The sequence below is a fragment of the Vollenhovia emeryi genome, unplaced genomic scaffold (genome assembly GCF_000949405.1).
Source record: "Vollenhovia emeryi isolate VEMERY1.0 unplaced genomic scaffold, V.emery_V1.0 DF939192.1, whole genome shotgun sequence".
Classification (NCBI taxonomy): domain Eukaryota; kingdom Metazoa; phylum Arthropoda; class Insecta; order Hymenoptera; family Formicidae; genus Vollenhovia; species Vollenhovia emeryi.
Window position 1 is genome coordinate 896,254 of NW_011967174.1, and position 26,338 is coordinate 922,591.

The 26,338-nt window shown below is 36.7% G+C and overlaps 2 protein-coding genes across 6 annotated transcripts in view; one reads left to right on the forward strand and one right to left on the reverse strand.

Annotated features, from left to right (window-relative positions):
• LOC105562271 (basement membrane-specific heparan sulfate proteoglycan core protein-like) overlaps positions 1-26,338 on the forward strand; it is a 216,215-nt gene that overhangs the window by 20,563 nt on the left and 169,314 nt on the right. For all 4 annotated transcript variants that reach the window (XM_012012987.1, XM_012012988.1, XM_012012989.1 and 1 more), the window contains exon 2: positions 368-489. In XM_012012987.1, the coding sequence (XP_011868377.1) occupies positions 393-489 (97 nt within the window). In that variant the 5' untranslated portion in view covers positions 368-392. The remainder of the gene's footprint in view (positions 1-367; positions 490-26,338) is intronic.
• Positions 20,037-26,338, reverse strand: part of LOC105562270 — a 10,029-nt gene continuing 3,727 nt past the window's right edge. For both annotated transcript variants that reach the window (XM_012012985.1, XM_012012986.1), the window contains exons 2-6: positions 23,962-24,218; positions 23,125-23,394; positions 21,805-21,935; positions 21,437-21,602; positions 20,037-20,771 (exon numbers count right to left, since the gene is read on the reverse strand). In XM_012012985.1, coding sequence (XP_011868375.1) covers positions 20,373-20,771; positions 21,437-21,602; positions 21,805-21,935; positions 23,125-23,394; positions 23,962-24,216 — 1,221 coding nt within the window. In that variant the 5' untranslated portion in view covers positions 24,217-24,218 and the 3' untranslated portion in view covers positions 20,037-20,372. The remainder of the gene's footprint in view (positions 20,772-21,436; positions 21,603-21,804; positions 21,936-23,124; positions 23,395-23,961; positions 24,219-26,338) is intronic.

Below are 26,338 nucleotides of genomic sequence, written 5' to 3' on the forward strand. Positions count from 1 at the left end.
TGTCTCTTTAATTGAAACGGTGCGGTTTTCGCCCTCATGGCTCCTGCCCACTGGACGCGGTATCGTTGCCGCGTCCAGTGGGCCGGAGCCATCACGCCCAGAAAAAAAGATTAAAACCTAATCTATAATGTGCTCTTTGCATCTAGGTATGAATTCTCTTAGAAATTTCAGTCGTAATAAATAAAATTTTGGTTAAGGCGAAGAAGTAATTTCTTTGAAATGAAATAGAAGTCTAGTGAGGTGAAAATTCAAAGAAATTTGTTTGATTTAGAAGAAACTTTTGTCTGAGTGTAGTTTATATTGTACTAGCTACGTACGATTGTCGCTCGCAGAAAGTGAAGAAAGCCGTTACTTGTGTGCGTTTTAGGATTTCCATGGAATAGCCACTCACGATGACCAATACGACATTTTTTCGCGTCATCCTGGCGCTCTTGGGGGGCACGCACGTTTTGTGCTCACAGCCGTCGGCGTCTCCAACTGTGAAAACCGGTGAGTACCTTTACAACAGACTCGATTACTAGCGTTATACCACTTTTATTTGTCCGCTGATATCTCCCGTCGCGCGCATTGAGATCGAAAGTGCCATTAGTTTCCTACTTCGCGTTCCGATGCAATAAACGCGCGCATTTGCAGCTTTATCAGCGGCGATTTTTTGACAAGATAGCACGCGGAATATTGCACCAAGTATTATTACGCTGAAAATAATGCCGGTATAAATTTATAGCTACCGCTAGGAATGCACGCTATTGCATCGGAAATTAAATCTTTCGTGTCGAATTGTAGCAACATCTATCTCTTCGCTACTTCGCGCGATTATTAATGGCTCCAATTCGCGCGATGTTACATGACCCGTCCTTTATCAATTAAAGTGTGCGCATTCAACGTCGGTGAAATTAATAAACAATTTACAGCTGCGAAATAGAGGTATCTGTATTTTCAAAGTTTTCCATGTGGCGCCGCTGTGTACCGTAAATCACAAATATGAAACAACGATCCTTATTACGTTCAATGTACGTCGAGATATCTCGTTATTCTGAAAGAAGTAAGGTAGCAGATGAATTTGGGCTAACTTCTCTAATAATATATCTTTAAAACATCATTTCGCCAGGAAAAACATGCAACGGGAGTGCAAGCCGTGTGTACGCGCTGACTGCATTAAAATTCCACAGTAACTCAGTGATCTTGGTTTCTACGAGGTTCTTAGTCATATTTTTATGAAGATGTAAAGCTACCCTCGTCAGCTTTGTTCCATTTCCAATAATCATTGTAGAATGGAATTATCATGCAAATGAAAGCGTAGCATAATGGCTCTGTATGTAATTAACGAGTGTCCCAGTCTTTCGTAACAGAGTGAAGCTGTGAAATGGTGACGATAAAATATTCGCGAAGGCAACGAACTGAGGCGGACGGTAAACGAGTAAGTCCGGGGAAAGTGACGGTAATGCGTATGCACTGTTCCGAAAGATAGGATGTCCGTCTTGTCGCTGTAATTTTTCTGATCAGATATCCTCGTTCCGTCTCCAACGTGGCATAATGAAGTAAATTACCGAAGAGAGTAAATGGTTGAAAATAAATAGCTGCAAAGAAATGAGATAAATAATTAAAATACTTTTGCCACGCTATAAATATATATGCCTTTCTCTATTTTCATTCTGCTTCTCTGTATTAATTAGCTGTATTAATTAAACCTAATTGAGCGTGATCGACGAAGGAAATTGGGATACATTAAATAGCTAAACAGGCATTATGGAGGAGAAATGTTTTGTTTTCATTTAAATTACAAAACTGTTTCATAGATTAAATCTATTATTATACTATTTTAATTAATAATAATGAGGAAGCAGCTTTCCTCCCATTTCAACGCCTAGATAACCTTTCCAATTATTCTGAATTCATTGCTTTAATTATTCGGTTTAATTTACGGAAAATACTATTCATAACTGTATGCAATTAATCGGCATTTCGAAATGTGAGATGATATAAATGATTTAACTTTTCGCTAAATTTTGCATGGTCATAAAACTGAGCTAAGAGCAATCAATTCACAGGTAACTCTCACGGAATTTAATTCGATCATCGAATCCGCGATACGATGTTCTCACATTTTTCCAGATAGCCTCGGGAGCGAATCGGTGTGCTTTTAAGCGTAATTTTCATTCATTACTTATGAAACCATTAATTCCGCATCGAAAACCCGCTGTGTTTTTACTCGTGTGTGTTCTGTTTAAAACCGCGTTTTTATCTCGAGAATTTTACATGGCCGTATTCATACAACGCTGTTCAATGCAGTTTTTAACCACATATCAATGTGCTCTGGCTGATAAGCAGAGCATTTGTGTTCCTTGATTCCTATCGCGCACACTTCAATTTGCACTCGCAAACTGTGCGTAATCTGATTGATTCATTACTGCAAATCCGCGCACTTTATTTTCGCGAGCGACGCGCCCGCGTATCGGTTTCGATGTGAATGACTTTGCCGTGGCCTTCCTTTTTCATACCGAGAGTTTGATGAAACGATCGATTCTCATTTGCTGTTCCCCAACAGTGCAATTTTCAGAGAAAAAAGCTGGCCCAGATTTCACCTCAACTGTTTGCCGTAGTTTCGTAATTGATAGACGAAGGCCTAACGTTATTATTCCACTAATATCGTGGCGTTTTAGAATTAATTAAATTCACGTTTACGTCGATTACCCTGGGTATTGTTGCTAATGTGTTTCGTAAGTTCGAACACCCGAACACGTGACATACTATGCATGTGATGGCAACAGAGAATTAAAGCCAACGGTACACAGTACTATTTTTCCTACTGGATTGCTTACGAGAGCCAATCAGGATTTAGCCCCTTCAGTCACCCGATCTAAAGCTCTGCATCCTGATTGCCTCTCGTAAGCGATCGAGAGTAGGAAAAATAGTATCGTGTGCCCGTTGGCTTAAGATTCATTCAAGGAAGGACTATAAACTGTAGACTTAACTATAAACTTCATTTCCTCATTTTGTAAATTGTACAACATTTTCTACGCTAACAGAAATGAGTTCTCTTCATGACTTTTTATAATTACGGAAAGAGAAATGTAGCTGCCGTAGCTAAAAACTGCATGTGTGGGCAGCTAATATTTAGTTGCGATAGCTACATATTTTGCTACCGTGCCTATTGTGTTAGGTGCAACGGCAAACCCTCTGCTATGATTTACAAATTTATAATTATGGCAGCAAAATGTTTTTAGCCACGATTAGCTACGGTAGCGAAACAGTTTTGTTTTTCAGTGTTTGTTTAATTTTTGTGCTCAATTGCGAGCAATTAAGAATTGTACGGTTTACAGGAAAGCTGCAGGGAAAACTTGCGGAGATAAATAACGCTATAAATTTTGACTTGCTAACGCGGGGGAACATCATTTATCAAGTCAAAACTGACAAATAACATAGGAAGTGGCGGGGCTGTATCGATTCGTTCTACATATGGCGCAACTTTCGCGAAAATCAGCACACCTTTCTATCGGGAGAAACCCGAAGAAAAGCTTCTCGAACATTGCGCGTGATTTAATGGCGTCGCTGTACCGTAAGTTTGTTACAACGCATAAATTTCGCGTCATTATGAGGCTGTTTGCGATAATTGCGTCGCGTCGCGGGCAACGACTTAAAAGGTCTTCTAGGGTAATTAATTATTGCCGACGAAGGGTGAGGAAGGTGATAAACACGGCACATCTGCAGTTCGCTAACCAAGAGGCACACGAACAAGCCTCAGATATTGCCTCGAAGATTGAAGGAAGCCGTGACGAGATCCGGTGGATGCTGTGCTGTTGGATCGGCAAAGACGTAGCGGCGCTGTTATAAGCCATCGGCCGCGGCGCAGCGCGTTCTGTTTTTGCAATACAAGTTTTTCCAATTCCCAGCAACATATACACTATTTTTCCCAGGCTATTAATTAAAACAGCGAGTCGATTGACGTAGTTGGTAGTTGATATCGAATTTTTTTTTATGACGTCTGTTATCGCGAACGATATTCTTCCCCAATATTTTTTATTCTGCTAAATGTCGACGTGATATTTGCATACTGAGCTCACGACAAACACGGCCGAACGGTTTTAACGTTGTCGATTTTAGTAAATTGACAACGTTACGATTCGTATTTAAATGAATTAAACGCGACGGCGCGTATTAAAATGGGTTTTCCGCTTAATGTGACATAACTGATCGTTAAGTGATGGTCGTTGACGATGTACAGCGATAATATTATAATTAGCGATAATTCTTCGTATTTGACTTTCTTAATATTTTACAGTCATTACGTCATCGCGTCGACGTGGACGCAGGGAAAGAGATTGTCAGAAATTTTATTTCCTACGTTTACAGAGAAATGATATCGCGGCGTATTTCGAAAACTGAACTTCTATGACGAGCAAATACGAGTGCATAAGAAGTCCCGATAAACGCGATCGTTGTTTACGTTTCGTGCAGTCGATATATCAAGCGACCGATGACAGCAAGTCGGAATATTGCTCGGGGTGTCTTTTTTTCTTGTCGACCGTGTCCGCGCGCTCTTACTCTTCTCGAGATTATACGTGATGGCGTGTATAATGCAGGTCGCGCCAGTCCGACCCCGATATCCACAGCAGCGGGGTGCACGTATACAATAACCCTCCCGCCCTCCAGTCGACGCCTCCACCAATCTCGAGACGCGATAAAAACTAAGATTACTGTGCAATGCAATCAGCGGCGTACCCGGTGTTCTTTCAGATTAAAACGCAGTCCGAGATTACCGGTCGAAACTATTGTTTTGCCAAGAGCATTCTCCGCGAGTGAGATTGCGTCTCGGTTAGCCAGATGCAAAACGCGCGGGGAGATTTTGAAGATCGGGATCAACTTTAGAAAAATCTACAACTGTCGTCTCTCCGTTACGTGCACTCCAGCTGCATCCTTACGCTCGCGTGCGCACATGCACGTCACGTATTCTTTTGAGTATCAAAAATTCGACATGTGTCAGGAACGATAGCTTCTTGTGTTTCCCGTGTTTGCGTCGGAGTAAAAGATTTTAAGAAACGCTCAAGTCAAATTGGATAAATTCTCACTTGCATCCGACGCAATCATATCGATACGTATAGCAGTAAAAAAGTATGATGGGTTACTAAATAGAGGCTTTTCAATTTTTAATCCTTTAATCTCACAAAATTATATGCGTTATATAAAATATGGGCCAAATGATTTTCGACTTTGCCTCCGGTGCTTGCGTTTGATTGGAGAAATCATAAACAGCTTAAAACAAAGTTTAGCAGCTGTTGCATAGTGTGTATGCTCGAGACTCAGCAATGCTAAAAAGAAGGGATCGAATATATATTTAATGCAAACAAGCAATGTTTAGAAAAGTATCTAAGAAATTAGAACACACAAATGTTTCAACATTAGAATAAACAAGTCTGTATTTTTTGTTCCTTAAGATTTAAATTTTTATCTCGTAGCTTTATACGTTATTTGATGAAAATTTAATTTTTATTATAAATGTTTTTCTATCGCAAAAAAATAGCAGCTATTTGAGGAAATTTTTAGCTCTATTAAATATCATTATCCTAGTGGTTTAGCAAATATTTAGACCAACATACATTCCAAAACAGAATGTATTAAAGCACGATACACGAGAGATCATTTAAATGCGTCGTAATGAGCGTCGCATTCAAAGGGGGCTAATATCAAAATATGGAACGGGTGCAAAAACCGGAATATATGCGTATAATTGTGTAAATGTGCAGCCCGTAATACCGTATGGTTTAAAACAATAGGGTTATCATAATGCGAAAATACGTAATAATTTGGCGGAACAATTCTGGACTTTATTCGTGTTGTTCGTGACCCTGATATAAATTCTCGGATAAAAACACACAGAAAATTGAACGGCGCGAATATGTAAAATAAATTAGGAAATAAACTAAAACGCTTGATTAATATAAATAAATTGAACAACAGGCAACTATAAATTTACTGATTTAAAAATAGTGGTGTAAGATGATAATTTATATTTTCGCGTGTTAAAACGCTGCTGCTAAAAGAATTATTATTAAAGAAAGAAATGATTGCTATTATTTTTTAGTGAAATTTAATCGAAAATTGCAATTTAAATGTCTCTCCCTCGTTAGTATAATTAAGTTATGTACGTTCATTTCGTATTTTAAATATCCATTCGAAATTTTGTTAATGATATTTTCAATATAATTGCAGCGAACAAAGATGTCCTGTTGCAAATTTCATATGGTATATGAAATTCGCTAAAATTAATGGTTATTTTATTCATACCAGCTCGCTTAGAGATTCCCTTAGTTCCGCGGCGCATTTTATATTCCAATTGTCTACGACAGACGTTCGCCATTAATCATCGCGCCGCGCGAACTATCGAGACTTCGATTTAAACCGGCGATAGAGGCGCGATCGCATTTCCTATCCATCTATCACCAGGCTGCTTCCAAATCGAGGAAACTGAGCCGGTTTAACGAGGGATCGCTCTTACGGAGAGCATGTTAGATGTAATCTGTAACAGCATTAGAGCAATTTAGTTGGCAAAGCGGACTTAGCAAACTTCGAATCTCATCTCATATTTTATATTTCATATTTTACGTTATCATCGGCCTTTAGCCCGCGATACCATTTATTCGCATAATGCCGTAATCGTCTTATCTTTTTATTAAAGATTAAAGAAGGATTATAAGAATTGCTCGAGTCAATATCTCTCCGGCTAGCTTTTTTTTTTGTCCGGAGCAACCCGAAAATTCCCCCAGTTTAAGCGATGTGAAAATAATCCGGATACAAGAGCGACCCGGAGGGGTGCGATCCGTCGTAACAATCTAAATAGGAATTTTGCGTACGCGCGAGCAATTAGGTAAGAAAGTCTGACGGTCCGGATGTGAGAAAAGGCAGAATCATCTCAATGGCCAGATCGAGAGGTCTAGATCGTTGCGCAGGGTACAGGCTAATGCATAAACAATGCGCCGTTTATCCGCGTTGGGGATGCAACCCCAATGAATAATAAACTACCCTACAGACATGCGGATAGATAGACCCGGTCTGCTACGGAGAACAGTGAATGTGGGTGGAGGATTATCGACTAGGAAGTACAACCGCCGCTCGTGCACGCTGGATCAGGCCAAGTGTGAATATTATTGCCCCCGAGATTCTTTAACGCAGAGATTTAAAGCGAGTCCGCTGCGACGACGCATATATAAGCAGCGCGACAAATGCCTTTTGATAAGACATTTCGAGAAAAGAAAGTTGAGGACTTCCCGTTTCCAACCTGTTCTCTCGGTAACGATAAACAAATATTAGTGTAACAATGATATAATTACAGCTAATGTTAATATAATGTTGAGTGACTATTTGTTTATCATTATTGTAATATTATCCTAATTCTGCCGCTGTAATACATTTGTCACGTGAACTAGACGTAAATAAGCGACTTGATATATAAAATGAAAAATATAATTTTTATAAAGAAGATTCTTGAACTCTACCACTCAAGCGTCTGTCTAAAATAATCGATAATAATGTGCATTCTGCTTGAAATGAAGTTTAATTCTGCATATGATAATTGTGAAAAACAAAATGGTCGATTTCTGTATTCGTGATCTGAGATGAAAATTAAAAGAAAACCCGAATCACGTTTCTGCAGGCAGTTTTTCGCGTGTCGCACAAGTTTTACGAGAAATTGATATGTCGAGCGAACTTGAGGGTAAACTTATTCAGATTCTCTGTTTATTCAAATCTCGGTATCGGTTTATCTTTGTTCGCTTATATGACAGATGGATCTATTGCCACATTCAATTTATATCCGTCTCGGCGTAATACTTTATCCATTGTCATGTTTCCCCGCTAAGAGGTCGTCATGGTATGCTTTCAGTTATGGTAATGTCACAGATAATACCGCGGGATATCGAGTAACGGCTTTACCGCTGCTGAGCGTTAGTTTATTTTATCCCTTTATTTCGTTGCCGCGGATGCATCATTATTTCTATCCGCGGCGGTTTTGACTCGGCTTTCTGGACGCGCGCTTTAAAAGAAATAATTCAGAATTGAGAATAAACGCAACGGGGCATTCCGGGAAAGCCTCTCATTTCCCGCGTCTTACGGATGGAGCGGTGTTTGTGAACTTGTATGGAACTTTAATCCCGCGAAATTGCTTCGCATCTATGTCAGCGGGAAGTTTAATATCATAATTGAGCGTGGCAGTAGAGTGGGCAATAGAGCCCAATGAAAGAAATCCCATTGGAATCTAGTTTCTCCGTAACTTGCGCGCATGTTGAAACGTTATATACCCCTGAGAGATTGAATTTAACTGGACATTCATTAGGATAAGATTACGGATTATCCTGTCTTGCCTCGGTAAAGAATAATGGCGAACGCACGAATCCCTCTCGGAGATAATTTATCTCGCGGGCAAGAAGAATATACGATAAATGTAAATTTCGCCTACCCCGCCGCTTCTGTGTTAATCCTCTGGAATATCCTTTACAAATCTGTAATCTCGAGATATTTCGTTTTTTTTTTTAAAATGCATTTCGTTTTGGGACTCTTCCATAAATTGCGTTAACGCGACGCAAGAAGCCGTCACCGGCTTTAGATGAGACGAGCGTTAGTTTAGGAAAATTATTACGCGAAAATTTAAGCGAGGGCAGGTTTCGTTAGTCGGGGGTGTTTCTTCTGGGCTGTATTAGCACGCATGAGCACGCTTATGCGGCAAACGATGTAGGGTCGGAATTATTCGGAGAGTAAGCGAGTTTTCGCGCGACAAAGTGATAATCACTTGTTTCGCGCGACTGTCTCTCTCTCCTCTCTCGCTTTTTTGACCCTATCCGGCGATAGTGCTCTCAACCGCAACTGTACTGATGGAGTGCGCATTACGTGTGCATCCGATGCACGTACACCGGGCTACGCCCGGTTACCGCGAAAACGCCAACGGTAAAGTAGCGAACGAGATAGCGAAGTGCAAAGTGAAATTAAGTGTGTACGATTTTGCTCTATTTCCGTACGATGCTCGCTCGCCCCTCGCTCGCACCTCGAGCGTGAATTGAAACTATTGTTCACCCCCAGCGGGTCGATGGATGAAACGAATTTTGTAGTTTGTATAATGAGGGAGTCTGCCAAGGCTTTATGCACGCGTGTAAACATACTTCATCGCGTTGCTTCGTTTGTATCTTTTTTGTTCAATTAAAAGCGCGAGCGATTGAAAGAGGAGCTCGATAAATTATAGAGGGACAAAGGTAGTCGAGGGTGACCGAGAATCGGGCCGCGTAAGTGCGCGACCAGAGGCGAGCATGGTGCGATCGGAAGTAAAGAGAAGTAAACGATTTCAAGTGCGAGGGAGAGAAGAGACGGCAAATGGAAGGTTTTCCTTTAACGCGATAAAATGTGATCCCCATTTTATCAAGTTAAGGTAATCCACTTATTTTGAACCGGCAACGAGGTTGGATTGGGGGAGGGGGAAGATAGTGTACTGGCGCGAGAGGGTGCGACGAGATTATGCAGGTGCTAAGCCCGCGATAGGAAACACTGTCTTTTAAATTAATTTCGGAGGACGCTCGCGTAGCGTCGTCGTGCGCTCGCGAAGTCAAGTTATTTGCCACCCTCGCGCGCGCGCGCGCGCGCACGTAATGCATACCACCTCGTCTATTACCGCACGGCCCGTCCCCCCGCGTCACCTGCCATTGGACCGGTTCCAATCGCGAATTGAACCGTTCGTAAATGTTGAACGTGAATTATGGCGTTTATTTATTTTAGCCTGTTTCGCGTTTCGGCTCCCGTGCCCATTCGTACCAAACTGTCGGTCTAATTGCGCCCTCGGAATCAGCACTTAGCCGGTCTGTCCGGTTACATAGCGGCGATGGCTCACCCTGATTGTGACTGATTTGGCCAGAGGAGGACAGTCGCCGCGAGTGAATAAAGATAATAATTATCTTGTATCGGTTTATATTTGTATCAAGAACGAAAGTAAAGCTAGCGGCACATGCACCCTCAGGGGTGCATCAGAGGTGCATCAGGAAGGATTTCTGTTACCGAGACAAAAAGTATTCTTGACGCGCTTATATTTCTCACAACCTCATTTAGCATAAAAATAAGACAATATCAAAATAAAATCACTAATTCTTATTCTCCTCTATCGAATTAAACAAGATTGACTTACTATATTGAGACAAGAATCCCTTTCTAAAAAAGAGATGTTATCAGCGCGAATGTCGTTAATATCAAACAGTTGAGGCCTCTTTCCCGCGAGGCCGATTGGTTTTCTCGAAGCGCGGTATGCATCACTTCTCTTTTAGATTCATATGTGAATGAAGATTTGTGATTTAGTAATATACATTTGTATGCATCAACTATTGAGGTAAAATCTTGAATCTTAGTAATTAGAATTTAAGTAACAACGATTTTTCTTTCGAAACATTTTCTCGATTGAACAGAATTAAATCGTTAATTTAATCAATACCAATAAGTCCGCAGAATGATACATAAAACGTAGTAACAGTCACGGAACAAAGTAATGTAAAATATTAAGTACAGAATTTTGAATTTCGTAGGCGGGACAACGAACTCTCAACGTTTGTAGTTGTTTTTCTCTCGGCGCGGTGACGTACTATGTTTTTGCGTGCCATCGTGTGCCTGAAGGTCGCCGCCCTATCATTCGCTCGCCGAACGTCGCGGCGACGCGTCGTGCCGACAGGCAGTGTCGAGAGTCGCGCTCCGTGCGTCGTATTACTTTCGCGTTATCGATTTCCAAGACGCGATCGCGATAAATGTGAGAATAAAACTCTAGTGATTTGTACACGTTTATTATTAATAAGTAACGTTTATTGACTAAATATTATAACTTGTGATGAAAAATAATTTGCACGTTCAAGTGGCGGCTTTTATCAACGTAGATTTCACGAGACTAACTCATCTAAAATATGAATGTAAACCGTGGTACTTTGTCGCGGTTGCATCTCGTTTACGCACCGCACTTTTAATTATCTGTCGATTTCGTGTAATCTGTTCCATTTTCGGGAAAAGAGAGAAGTTTGTGCGACTTCGCCGTTCGCGTTGTAATTCGCTCTGTCGTTGTTCAATGTTTCGTGTGTTTCGCGGTATCTCACATCGCGTACGGGAGTGCCCGAAATTTCGCGCGATCGATGATTTTCGCGAGTGTTGTGTGAGTGCAACAAGGAAATCTGAAAGGAGGAGGAGGCCGAGGAGGCATCGGGCAACAGCGGAGAAATCGGTAAGGTGAGTATCTTACATTTTTATGTTATTTGCTATTTGTGCAAAATAAAGTATCTGTTCTGTGTTTTTATTTTATTTATTCAAATGATTCGAACGAGGATTCGAATAGATGTTAGAGACAAAACCATACGTCTAAAATTTTGTGAGTTTATATTTAAAAGAAAGACTTTTTCAGTATTCTATATAATTATTTTAATAAATACCTATTTTGAAAAATATAAAATATAAAGTATATTTAATACAATAATTTCGATTTTACATAATTAGCCTATAATAATCGTATACATATTTGTATTGTTACAGTTTAACATATGCAGTTGACGATGGACAACTCTGTTGTTGCGAATCGTATCAGTGAGTGACAAAGTACTTTTTATTTTAAATTGACGTTGCGCATATAATTATTTCTTTGTATGTATACAAATTCTTACAAACATACAATGCTCGATTACAAACTGCGCGCGCGAAGCGCGCGTTTTGTCATTTCTAATAACTCGCATAAATGTAAGTTTATATATTCTTGCGTTTACAATAAATTTTCCCTCCATCTTACAACACACCAAGTTGGCACCGCGATATTTGACAAAAGACGATACATACTATCGTTTTATTCTAGATTTTAGAATTTTTCATTTAAGATTAAAATATTCCTTTCTCTATAATAAATATGATTGGCGCAATATTGATCCGATTTTATGATACATTCAAGTGTAATAGCATTGGATCCGGAAATTTTTTCGGTGGAGGTAATATTATACTATAATATTTTCCAATAAGGGATGCAGAGGTTTAGATCAGGTGACTTAAATCCTGATTGGCTCTCGTAAACAATCTATACAACATCGGCCAAACTTATATCACGTCTAGATATTCCGAGCATAATTTTCGTCAAAGTGCATCAAACGCTCCAAATTTTACAGTACACGGAGAGAATTTTTTCTTAAAATTTATCCTGAAAATTATGTAATCGTGGGACAACATGGCATTTTGAAGAATTTTATGAGGGTTTTTGGAAATTTTACTATACATTCTATTAGTAAAATGTATACAATTACTAGTGAAATGTGTATGGTAAAATATCAAAATAATCCACACATTTTACTAGTAAAATGTATATTTAGTAATTAAATTACATTATTAGTAAAATGTATATCTAGTAATTATATACATTTCACTAGAAAAATGAATTTCGATTGATTGAAACTTTTCTTTACACGTATCTTAAGGAGAATGTGTTAATCTTCTTCTATCAGTGACAGAGCTTTGCACATTGAAACGTCAGAATCCTCCCTCTTACGCGGCATTAAATTGCACGATTTGACTCTGTTTTGCATTATATATCGCATACGAATTCTCTGTACGTAATGGAAGAGAAACGCTTACGTACGATCGTGGAACAGGTCGGGCACTACCGGCGAACATGCGCGATCTTCATTACTATGCGCTCGCTATTATTTCGTATCAGAACATCGCCGGGCGGCGACGTAAAGTTTCAGACGTTGTCTGAGTAGTTTATGAATACCCGCGACGGCGAGATGATTGCGGGAAAGACGGTTTGGGGGTGAGGGCGACAGGGAGAGGTGGCCGGGAGAGAGGCGTTTATCAACCCTCTGTCCCCGACACGCGCATATACGCGCAGATATACATGCAGTCCGCTTCATATTCCTCGTGATGCTCTTCTTCTCGCACCCTCCATACGCGTACACGCGCTCGCGAGTCGTACGTGTACGTATGTATGGTCCCTCTTTCGACCTCATGTTCGAGCGCCCGCGTTCAACGCAGTCCTGGCCTTATAACTCAAACGCGGGGACCCCTTTGACTGGTACTCGCATACCAGATATTACTTTTACACATGTGATACCGCATCAGTTCCTGGAGACAAAGGGCGCGAATGTATGATGGCGAGAATGGGACTAGGTGTGGGTTAGTCGACGAAGTTCGCGCTTCAATTTCGCCGGGACCAGCGAGTAATTTTCTGCTTCTTCCTTTCGTGCCCTCTCCTCTTTTTTTGTTAATCTCCCGGCTGGCTAGCTTCAGTGGGCTCTCTATTGTGAATAAGGTTAAATATGATGAATCGCTATCGGGTTTATCAAGCCTAGGCTCCGTGCTGCGCGCGGTTTCGATATTCAGACTTTGTTACCTCCTCCATTCTTTCCTATTTTACATTATTTCATCTTTCTGCTTTTAGCATTGCAAATTTTTACCCCGATGTAATTATGTATTATTTTGCAATTAATTATATTATAAATATAATTTAATTAAAGAGTATAAATGCGATATTAATGCTTTAAGCAAAGCCACCTTTGATTGTTATAATAGTTTTTTAAGTAACAATTTACAAATAAAAATAACTGTCTAGGTTTAAATCCTGGCTGAGGTATTATTTTTCGCAATAAACCTAAAATTAAAAATTATTTAGACGCTAACATCCTGTCTTGGTTTTTACTCCTTTATTACTTCGAATTTCTGTTTTTTCATTAGAGCCTTATGAATTTTATTAATTGTAAAAATTATTGTTATATCGAAAGATCCAGGAAGCAAAGCCAGAGTGAATAAAATCAAACATACGCAGATGATGATATAGAATCGCCGCAAGACGAAATACAGGCGGCGAGGCTGTTACAGAGTTGCTTATGTACGTAATAATTTTCCTGGTTTCGCGAAAGGTTCATAAATACGGTTGTATATGCCATAGTGTTACTAATTAATGCTTTGTCGGTGATTCACTTTGATGATACAACGCCGTATTTGTCGTAAAATGAATAGAATCTTCATTGCGGTATTCTAGTCTCGGGATACTATGATCAGATACTACAGATTGTATTCAAGATGTGAAATATAGGCGGAAAGGGACGCTTTCCTATCTCGGCTTGGTATCACGATTCGAGACTTTGAGTAATGATATTGATGTATTAGCTTATTTGATACAGAAATTGCCTATTACTTCCTACGTTGGTCAATATGTCGATCATGATGATGATGTTATCGATGTTACTGGGAAACTGTCCAGGAGCCATCTTATCTGATATCACAAATGGCATTTGTCCACGTGATGAAAACTGAATACACGTGATTGGCATAATTGACATACCAACGATAAGGACAATGATTTCGAAGCTTTTAGAACTTTATAATCCGGAATCGATGCAGTACTCCCAATCAAAACATTTGCAATTAAAGGCTATTGTTCGCTTGTCATATGTACAACCATTTTAACAATAATAAGAGAAAGTGTCCATCGAGAAATAACACGATCGTCACGTAAATCGTGAAATCGATTTCTAGAGCGCAAACGTTTACGGTCAAGAATTGAAAGGCTTTTCCGCGACGAATGGTGGGACGGGGACGAAAAAACAAAATCGGTTCGAAACGCGAAGCGAAACAGACTCTTTGGGATGATTTTGCCGAGTTACGAGTGCGCAGAGTTCGAGAGAGTCGAAAGGGGATGAAATTGCATTATATTAGGATAGCACGAAGTCACTTTATTCCGAGCTGTTCCCTTTCCTCGAATCGGCCAGCCTCGCCGCCTGTATTTCGTCTTGCGGCGATTCTATATCATCATCTACGTATGTTTGATTTTATTCACTCTGGCTTTGCTTCCTGGATCTTTCGATATATCTCGCGCAGTGTCACTTTGGAAAATTATACGAGAGTTATACTTTCGCCTTGTCATATATCATCGCGTAATTTATGAGGCGTGCGAAAGGCCGTAAGAAAGTGGCAATAAATTATGCGAATTCTTTTCATGAAATACCTCCTGCAAAACTTCTTTTATTACAACTGCGTATTCGGCGCGATTGAAACGCCGTATTTTTTAATTAATAACTTATGGCACGCTTAAATAAAAAAGAATATTCTCCGGTTGTAACTTCTGAAAGTGTTAGAAAAATCTTGTATTCCACATATACGTCTGCACGCATTGTTCTATATATTTTGTATGCAATTAGTGCGTGCAGAATAAATTATTTTTAACTTGTAATTATTTCATTCAGCCAAATCATCATCGTAAATGAAAACTAACGTTTGTAGTTTAATATATATTTGCAATGCAGCGTGATTATTGTTGCAATATAAAGCGCGATGACGCGACATTCAATATATCACATTGTATAAGATATATTTATTATTTATACGTAGCCTTTCATTTCGTGATGAAATTATTTCAAAACTTTCAATTGTTTTACGACGATAATTATATCGTTCGTGCAATTTCAACAAGTTTGGGATATCGCAAATTGCATATCTAAAAATAGGACTTTGTGCGAGATGTGCGGTGACAATGTTTAATAAAAAACATGTTTCTCGCTAGAATGCAAACCAATTGCAACGTTTAACGCTACTTCGTGTAACGAATGATCCGCAGCGAAAAGTCAATACCAAATATTCGGCTAGTTGAGCTATATGTATTGGTTCTATCGACTGTTTCGGAGAAAAACATCAAACGAAAAACAGACGGTTGAAATTTTATTTGTTCGCACGATAAAATACTTTTTTATATATGATAATATATAAAAAATTATATGTATATATATATATATATATAATGCGATACCGCTTATGTGTTCTAACGCTCTCACTTGCTTCTTGCTCCTCGAATAACTATTTTATTTATTGTAACAGTGATTCTTAGGACACATGTTTCGACACAATGAAAAAAATGGGGATACATATGATATTCTTGTAAAATCAATTTATGCAATTTACATGCAATATAATTTATTTGGAATCTTATTGCCAAACATTAATTATATACAATATTAATATGATGACTTTCATTACAATAGTCTGTTTACAGAAGAAATAATTATTTGCCTCTAAACAGCGGGTAATTATAGATCATAAATATGAATCAGTAAAAGCGCAATATAAGATTAAACAGGGATGAATATATTCTCACGAAGCAAGCAAGGTGCAGGCAAACGAAAGGTGTAAGCTCAGATTAATAGGGGTCGATTTCAGTATCGGAGATGGCAAATCGCGGTAATTAATATCGCCATTTGTTCCACGTCACGTGCACGCCTACGCGCGTACGCACACACACACATACGAGCTGGTGCAGGCCCACGGAATATAAACACACGCACGCAAACAGCCGAACGAATTGTAGGAACGTAGACGACATACACGCTAGGGGATAGGCATACGTTCGGTTCAATTGAAAGGCGAAATACATATCCCGACTTCCCGAAGATATTAATTAGCTTTCGCGGTTCATCGAGCCGGTCTCCACCAGCTCCCCGGAATCGGCATATTTCACACGCAGCCACGCAATTTCGATGGGTGCGTGCGATTGCTCGCATTGGTGACTCGTTGAGATTTAATTGTTGCATTCGAGAATTTGTATGGCTCATTGATGCGCGCACCGCCTGAAATGAGCACGTTCCAGCGCATTTGAACGGCTCTGAAAGTGGAAGTTGATACAACATATAAGTAAATTTAGCAGGTTACATGATAATTTACTTGCAAGGTAGAAACAATTATTAAACGGTTAGTTCATTATTTTAATTTAATCTGAAAGTTTGCATAAATGCAGCAGAGTTTATGAAATGGACAATTAATACAAACCTACTTTAGGTATGTAACGTTTATTTGAAGCATTGATCCAAAGCAAATCGTTAAATACATGTATCACAATTACATTTGATTTGCTAAATCGGGCGTTCAATTGAATCTACTACTACGTTATAATCTAATAATCTGCTGGGATATTACTGTTCTTGCGAAATCAAAATCGACATCTATTGATGCGTCGTTCCAATTGGCGCGTTGAGACATGGGGTTTGCGAACGCCAATTGCTTGTTAGTAACATGCGCAATCAATATGATCAGATTCTATTCTGGAGTTTCAATTGATTCTCTTTATCCTCAATTTACCAGCGTCGACCTTTCATCATGTTATTTCACTACATACCATAAATTAAGTAAATACAGTAAAAATACATTTTACAATCTCTGTTTGATATCGAAATTTTAGTTATCTTTTACATTTTGCAAAAAATAGACTCAATAAATTTTCGAATAATTACTTAACAGTTGTATAATCATTTTGTTTTAATTTACATCAGAAAAAAACTAATATTATAATTTATGTGTTAACGATGTGATAAGTTTGCGGTACACATAATCGATATGATAGGAAGCTAAAAATGTTTTTTACGAAGTCCGCACTTTTTGTAAAGTCCGTAGTTTTGATTAAATTTACTGACTGTTTAATTTTGATGGAACTATGCTGCACATTTGAGTCAGTAATGCAGTCTCTCTCTCTCTCTCTCTGCAAAATTTGCCAAATTACACCTGCAAAATAATGATTTCCTGCTGTTTATTGCATGAAATACCATAAGTAACTGGAATCATTGTTCAGCCACAACAAAGGTTAATTATTCGGTAGTGCGCTTAATGTATGCCATGAATCGGAATCATTTTGAACAGCGTGGATGATAATTATCCAGCTTTATCTAAAACCGACGAAAATTATGAGCAAAATCTTGTTAAAATTTATAAATCCGGCTAACGTTATGCATTTGGTTTTAAACGTTTAATAAGCAGCGTTGCATTATCTCATTATTCAATATTAATCTGAGTATCACAAGCAAATTTTTTACAATTCTTTTCTTTCCGAGTTCTTTTCCTGACAAATTTTTTTATCCAGAGTAATGCAATTAATCCATAAAATAGATATGCATTGTAGTACGCGTGCCCAACAGCAATTTCATTTCTGCTTCTTTGTTTTTTCCCATTTCGTTATTTGTTTTTGTAAAATGGCCAACATGCACGCAAAACTGTGCCGCATTCATTCAAAACCAGGATTATTCTGCAAAGAATGTTACGAAAGTTTAATTTGAGACTGAGAGATATGTTTTGTAAAAATTCTCTGTAATGCTGTATCTTTATAATCTATGTAGTATTGTAGAGTAAGAGAGAAAGAGCAAAGGAAGCGCTAAATACCTGAAGAGTTATAGAACTGATAGAATGTGTGAAAATCTTACAAAGTACGAGAGAATTCTAGTTATTTTGGAGAGAATATGTGAGATAGTAATAAAATATTAGAAAGATTATATATGTATATATAATTCATAACTAATATATTGAAATACTAAATCTGAAAACTGTGCAAAATTAATTTTTGTAGTAATGTTCAAGATTTAAATTCTGCTTAAAAGAGCGAACACTTTTATAAATATTTTCATAATCCTGAACAGATTTTTACGTAGTACATTGTATATGTATGTTGTAAATAATTGGGAAAGGAGGGAGGGAGGACTTAAAAGGGGGGGGGGGTTGGAGACAGATTGAAAATGTATTAAAAGTCTTGGAATTAAAACATTGAAGACTTTTACATTAAATTTGCGAATGTATAAGCAACTGTAACAAGTTTATCAATGATATTAAAATGTAGAGTCTTCCATGTTTTTTAATGTGATCTATAATTGAAGTAATCCATGTTAATCTACGTCAACGAGGTCAAACATTATATAATCTCTCATTTTGCATCGTAAAAGGAAGTATTTTGTAACTTGGTATAACAAAGTATAGGGTAAAAATTAATTAAAAAGTCATTAAAGGGAATAATTAAATTTTCTTGTATATTATAATACTCAGACTTTTCTCGATATAATTATACTAATTTTTATTATACGTTTATATATACATATAGATGTATGTCGATATTAGTTTATCTAATTTTACGTAAAATTTTATTTGAAGATAGGTTCAAATAAAGTGTTATATGCGTAGATTCTCGGATATGTCAGAAACGACATTGGATTGTACCACCGAGTATTATATGTATACCATAGATCTCTACTTATTCTTACTCATAATTTGTAAATCTTGATACAGTAATTTTTTAAGAGAAAATCATTTTAAGTAAGAGTTGTTCAATTGTTAATACACAATCCGGTTGTTATTTCTTAGGGTACCATTTAAAATTTTTAAGTCGCTTCCTCGGGGAGACTTTCCAAATTCAACTCAAAGAACACTTGTGAAATATTTCTATGCGATTTTTTTATACGTTGTCTGATTTAGCAAACTACGCGCTGGTTATTTGTCGGTCTTAAAATACAGTTCCTCACACAAAACTATTATTATTACGTCTTAAGCTAAAAATCTAACCGAACCGTAGACGATATCTTCTCTATTTAATTGTAAATTGACATCAGTCCAAGTTTACTTAAAAACTTAATTACTTAAAAAGTCTCTTCGTAATAAAAAAAATCGTCTTAATCATGTATTTTTATCCACTGATATATTACTCTGTAACACTCTATTTAAGCTACTGTGTGTTTGCGTTTGTGTGCGTCTGCGTGCGTGTGTGTATATTCGATTTTTCTATTTTTTATTTATTTAATTATTCCAGTTTTTATTTATAGTTTTATTTGTAAAACAACAATATTTTATTCATATTTATTAGTTGTTTTATTACTTACATATGCATCATTAATTCCTTATATACTCATATAAACATTAGTTATTTCCTACAGCAGTTTTAGCAACTAATACAATTTAACAACTAGTTTAGTTTAACAATTGAAGTCTAAAAACGGATAATAACATAAAATAATTTTATGACTAGTGTGTCATATAAAAAATTAAATAATACAATACTATAAACATAGTATTATTTCACAATGTTTTAATCTAATTTTCTTGATGCACATTGAACTATGATCAAATACAGTTTGAAATGTTTCTTTCTGAATTTTAATTTAATAATTAGTTTGTACATCATTTTTGCATTATAGTATATTAAAATATATTATTAGAATATAATTATTTGCATTGCTTTTGTATAATAACGTTATTTTTTGTTAACATATCGATAATTATAGATGTTGTCTACGTAACAAGATAACTGTACTTATACGTATACTATATACATATATCCCAGTGTCTACATATAATACATCGTTTGCAGTTTAGCCTAAAATTTTGACGGGTTAAAAACGAAAGCATTATGTTAGATAAAATTTTTTATGTTTTAAATTACAATGATCTAAATTACAAACATCTTTCATCATGTCAATGGTGGTTTTTGTTTTGAAAAAGTGCAACCTTTTAATTGTTATTAATTTTAATATATTTGCTTTTTCATACCTATTATTTCTTAACCTTTTTTTCTACATTTCATCACAAAAAATTAAACATTATAGATCCAGTAAACCCAATTCATCATATTGTGGAAGTTTCTTCATCATAGCTTTTTTAAAGCTCTCTTCCTTTAGACCCGGATTTTCAAAATTGCCAGCTTCCATGATCTCACTAATATCTTTAACTTTAGTCTTGGAGCACAGCACTATTGGTAAAACCGTGAACGATGCTATCATTCCATAGGCGGCCCTTCGTTTTATGGCAGCTTTCAGCTCCTCTATGGTGGGTGGCTGCGACTTGCAGCCCAGTTGTTTCATAGTTGCCGACAGCATGCCATGGTATTCATTTAATAGTTCACCTCTTTTGTTTTCAATAACATCCATCGAAGGACTTGTACTGAGAAAATAGAGAAGATCGACTGCCGGCGATGAGTAGAGACATATTTGGAAATCCACCTGTAATATCAAATGAACTCTTTCGATCGATCGATTTCTTGAGCCCCCGGCAATTGAATTGGAAATGAAATTGGGACTCGTGTTTAGGAAGTCGCGGTGAGAAAGTTGAGAGTTCGCGCGGATGACACGGGCAGACAGGTGGCGGAAGTACCTGAATGCGATCAAACTGGATTTATTGCATTATTCATAATATATTGCATTTTCAAGTATCTCATATTATCGCCGTCTCTTTGTTCTGGTTGTTAAAGTCGATATAACGGATCGCCAAAATACGTTAACATAACAGTACTTTTCAGAATATTGTGTATTTGTTTACTTTGGTTACTTTTTTTTACATATGTTGCATTCAACTTGTATTCAATTATAAAAATAATTAAAAAATTCAAAATATAGACAATTAGAGCAAGGCGATGCTATATTTAAATTGTACTAGTGCAGTGCTGGGAGAAGTGTACCAAATTTTTAGTGTACCGCTTTTTTGGGACTGACAATGAGTGTAGCTTAGTTTTAAAGTAAATGCGTGGTTTCAAAGATATAAATTACATCGTTATACATGCAGATATAAATTAAATTTCACAAATATCTTCATTTAATCCTGATTATATAAATCAATAAGCATAACTCGAATTTAGAGGAAGTATTTTTTATAATGCGATGGTACTTACACAAATGTGCTCAATGGGTTTACCACTGTTGTCATATTTGAATAACATATTGTTTACCCAGTAATCACCATGATTAATAACACTGAACTCATCTTGGCAGTATTTGGTTGCATCCACTCCTACTTGATATACGTGGTCGGTCAATTTAGTAATTTTGTCCGCGTATCTAACAATAAAAGTCATATGAATATGGAATTATATAAAATTATGTAAAAGGCACAAATGTTTGCTTTGTTCTTTAAACAACGCAATTTGTATTTGACAATTTCTGCTTGTTTCTTCATCAACCATGTTTATTCGCGTAAAATTATCTTAGACATTATGAATTATCAGTAAGTAAATATTGCGTTTGTATATCTCAATCTTACTTTTGCATTCCTGGCCACTTTGCTACCTCATTTCCTAAACTTCTAACACTCATAATGAAAAAGTCCTTCATTTCTGGTGGATAGGCATCGTTAAACATTCCTTTCGTATACATCTGTTTTACCTTTGGCTCCTGGATATTGAAGAATTTGTATTAAAGAACATATTCATTTGATTATAAAATTTAATAAATAAATGTGGATTGGAAATTTGAAACATTATATGTATATGTGAGACTATACAAAAAATCAACGACCATAATTTTAATAATGCGCAAGTTGTTAACAAAATTCAGAGCAGATTTTTTTCTTGTTACGAGGATTATTATTTGTCACAACTTTTGTAAATTTTAATATATCAATAACGAATGAATTTTGTAAGTGTAAAAGACTTTACACGATATCTTAGTCGAGAAGAAGTTGATTTTTCTTACTAAGAGAATAACTTGATGTATACTTTTTGATTACATTGTAATTTCTTTTTATGAAAAATAATTTTTCATACTGTTTCCTTGGCTAAGCGCCCAGGCACGTGTCGCAATAAAGGATAATAAAGGGTGTATTGGACTTTGGTTAAAACGGTTATTCTCAGCCAGGCATTTCTGCGGGATCATTCGCCGTATAGTTTCGAACTCCCATTCGACCATACAAAATCGCTGCGGTTTATGGTAACCATTATGCCGCACGCATTATTACAGTGTACATATCTGTAGTATCAGAGTTTATAGGACCACGCTGCACGATATTTATCTTAGATGGATTACGTAACAAACGTTAATAGACATAATAATACCTCCGTATCCTATTACACATCTGCTCGAACTTTTATGGTTCTTTCATGATTATTATAGTTACTAGTAAGTTTAATTGTATAAATCATACAAAGATTATATAAATGAAACCAAAATTTGTAGCTTTGATATTTATGCAAAAAGTTTGTATAACTTTATTGCATAAATGTATTGTAAATATTTTTATTTATTTATGTATTTTTATTTTGCATATTTTTTATCAACTGCATCTAGATTTATTTTGAATCGGAATTTGTTATATTATAGAGAAATAATATTTTTCATTTCTTTTAAACAAAAGTTATTGAATATATCATGTTTTATTCTAAATAAATGAAAACGGATAAATTAAATATGATTGAAAGGCAAAATTACTAATTATATTTAACGTGGCATAGATTCCTGACAATGCTAATAATTGTAAAACATAAAAACATTTTGCTACTGTAATTTATGCAATACGAAAATTTGATTTAGCCTGGAGTTAAGTAATACAGATTTGACTGACAATGAGTCACGCCTGGTAACTTACTTTCTCATATAAGGCTACAGAAGCTGCGTGAAACCTGGCTAGTCCGCGAAGCGCCAATACGCAGTGAGCTAGGTCAAGACCAGACGTACGCTCAGCCATGCGAAAGCCGAGAGGCGCGAGATCCTCAATCACTAGAAGCGTTGGATTTTCATTTTGTACGTATAGACCCTTCGCGCTTATGCGATGCTTCGGCGCTAACATCTTATTCATTTTATCCAAGGTATCTGACATCATTAATATTTCGGTGTTGAAGAGACCTGATTGTTCGACCTGTAAAAAGTTTACTTAGGATTAACAAATAAAATCTTTTAATTAGACAAGCACGCGACTATTTTGTGATATAAAAGCCTAAATAGATAGTTTATGTCATGGAGAGTTTCAATTTCCCAGATGACAAATAATTTTATTTCGCAAATCGAAATTTATTTTAAAGCCACTGAAGAATATACATTTTTACATATGTAAAAGGCATATATATATATGCCTCTGATAAAAATAATTTTATTTTTAATCACTGTTTACCTCAAAAAATAATTGTTCTGATTCTTTTGTTGAATAGAAGTTTAATCCACAGTACCGGCCAATAATACGTATATTACCTTTCGATTTTTTTAGCATAACTAATTTGAAAGTGCTCGAATGGAACATTAAAAAATCAAGATGTACTCTGTCAAATTTCATTACCCTTTGTGTACAAGATTTGTTATCAGGTGTCTACTGTAAAATTTGAAGCACATTCGGTGCTCACTTCGGCGAAAGTTAGGCCCACTTTTGACCGGTACTGTACTTCGAGATAGTAAAATTTACTACTTTGCTTTAGAAATTAAATTAACTTACAAGGTCCTTTTGAACACCTTCGAGTGTAGGCGAGACTTTGACAATGATTGACTTTTTTCCGGTAATCTTACGGCCGCCTTGCTCACGCGAAAATTCGGCAGTAACCCTGATCATGTCGCTGGTGTAGTTGTCACCCTTAGCGGTGGCCGGTTTCGAGGATATATCGATCACCTGAATCGAGTTGTCGCCCTCCGACTTTCGCAGGATCTTCTCTACGAAGCATAGATTCAGCCATGTCGGTGTCTCTTGGGCCATTTCTGAAATTGGAATTGGAATTGGAGAATTTCCCCGACAAATCATTGTTCTTCCCGCCGTGTCACGAAACGCGAAAACGATTCTTTACGATAACTTATTGTTCGCGGCGAGATTTATCACGTTTTCTTTCTCTCTTTCCAGCCAGCCCCCTCCACTCATTCCGGCCTTTCCACCCTTTCCTTCGCCGCGCCCCTACGCCCTTTCGCTTTTTTTCTCGCTCGCTTTACCGTCGTTTCTCTCTTTGTGCCCGTCGATATTCAAGACGGCCGCATTCTCCTACGTTTGAGATCGCTGTTTCAATTAAGAGCGTAATGGGAAGCCGCTTTTCCCTCGTCCCCCTTTTTGGCCAACGCCATACGTACGTTTCGCGTTGAGATCCCGTCGAACGTGATCGAGTTGCGGTATTTGCGAGAAATTTACGACGCGTCTGGCTAGCCGCGATCGCGTACGTACTTGTGGTCGAACAACCTACGGCCATATTTCACCTTGATGAGTTTTCTCAGAAATGTTTTTCGCGGTTTCCTCAGAATCACACCCGTCCACCGTCAGGACGTTTAATGACTAAACTTACGTATAATTCTAATAATGCATAAGTAACTTATGGTAAATGGTATCAATTATATTGAAACTGGTTTACCTTTTCTAAATGACTGATATTATCAAACGCCAGAGATACGCATCAGTGACAAAACTGATTCTTCTTACAATCAATTTTGAGTTGATTAATTGATTAAGAAATCGATAACAACATTAAATACGAGTTGATATATTTCATCATAATTACAGATACGAAGTATTAAAGGATATTGATTATAATTCCTCTTCTTCTTAATTATACTACTTCCACATTACGTAACATGCTGACATTAGTATCAACTATTATGAAAACGTAAACAACAAGATAAGATCCGATTCAAGTCTAATTACTATTCATGCGGATATAATAATTACATAAGCGACGTAATCGTATGTTATACTCGGGATAGATAAAGCATAACGTAATTCTATACTCGTAGTGAAGTCACGACGCAATTAAAAAGAATGACCGTAACTTCTTCATGTCGAGATAAAATCAATATTATCTAATCACTGTACGCTTTACATTGTTACTTCTTAAAATTACTTCTCGTTTATTTGAAACACTAATTTTCTTCTGCTATCTCCAATTTTCAATAACCGTTAGTTTGCCATAGGAATCTTTTTGATTATTTATTCTATTGCTATTATTATGCTTTTTCTAAGAGGTATTTGTCTCAGAGAGATGAAACGTTTCTTCAGAAGATATCTTTGACCTAAGTGCAATAATCTAAGTGCATCTGAACATTAATTTGGTGTTTCAAAGGTTATTCAAGAAGATAGAAAAGTTAATTATTCGCAGCATAGTGATATTAATAATTCATCGTGTTATATTGCAATGTCATTCTTGTTATTGCATTCGAAGCAACACAATGTTAATCACGATTTCACACTTCGTAAAATAAGTCTCACTTAGATAAGGTTGTTTGCATTACATGTTAAAACATTTTTGTATATCTCTTATCTTTACGATAAGATACCCTCACATTAGAGGTACCTTCTATCTCGCAAATATTTTATCTCTTTAACGTATACAAGAGCAGCAAAAAGAGAGATACTCTTATTCCTTATCTATGGTGTAACGTATTTACTTTGACTTATTTTATTACTTAAACAAACACGTCACTATTACTATATACAAAAATTATATTAAATTTATTTTATGCGATGCGAAATTATTATATTATTATATGACGTATGCTTATTGTATTCATATATGCAAACAGACAGGTAGAAATGCTTGTACATTTTGATAGAGATTCGAAATATAGAAATTTCCAGGTATTCCTGTATGTATGTATATTCAAATTATCTCGTATCGCAGATAATTTAATGTCGAAGCGTCGACGAATAATCGATGCGAAATTAATTGTCATTTTTGTCCTCATCATATTTATTTTTATGTTGATTAATTAATTACGAATATTTATATTAAATTTTTATGTCGGCCAATTCTCCCTTCTCCCTTTTGTTTGTCTGTCTGTCTGTCTGTCTGTCTGTCTGTCTCTCTCTCTCTCTCTCTCTCTCTCTCTCTCTCTCTCTCTCT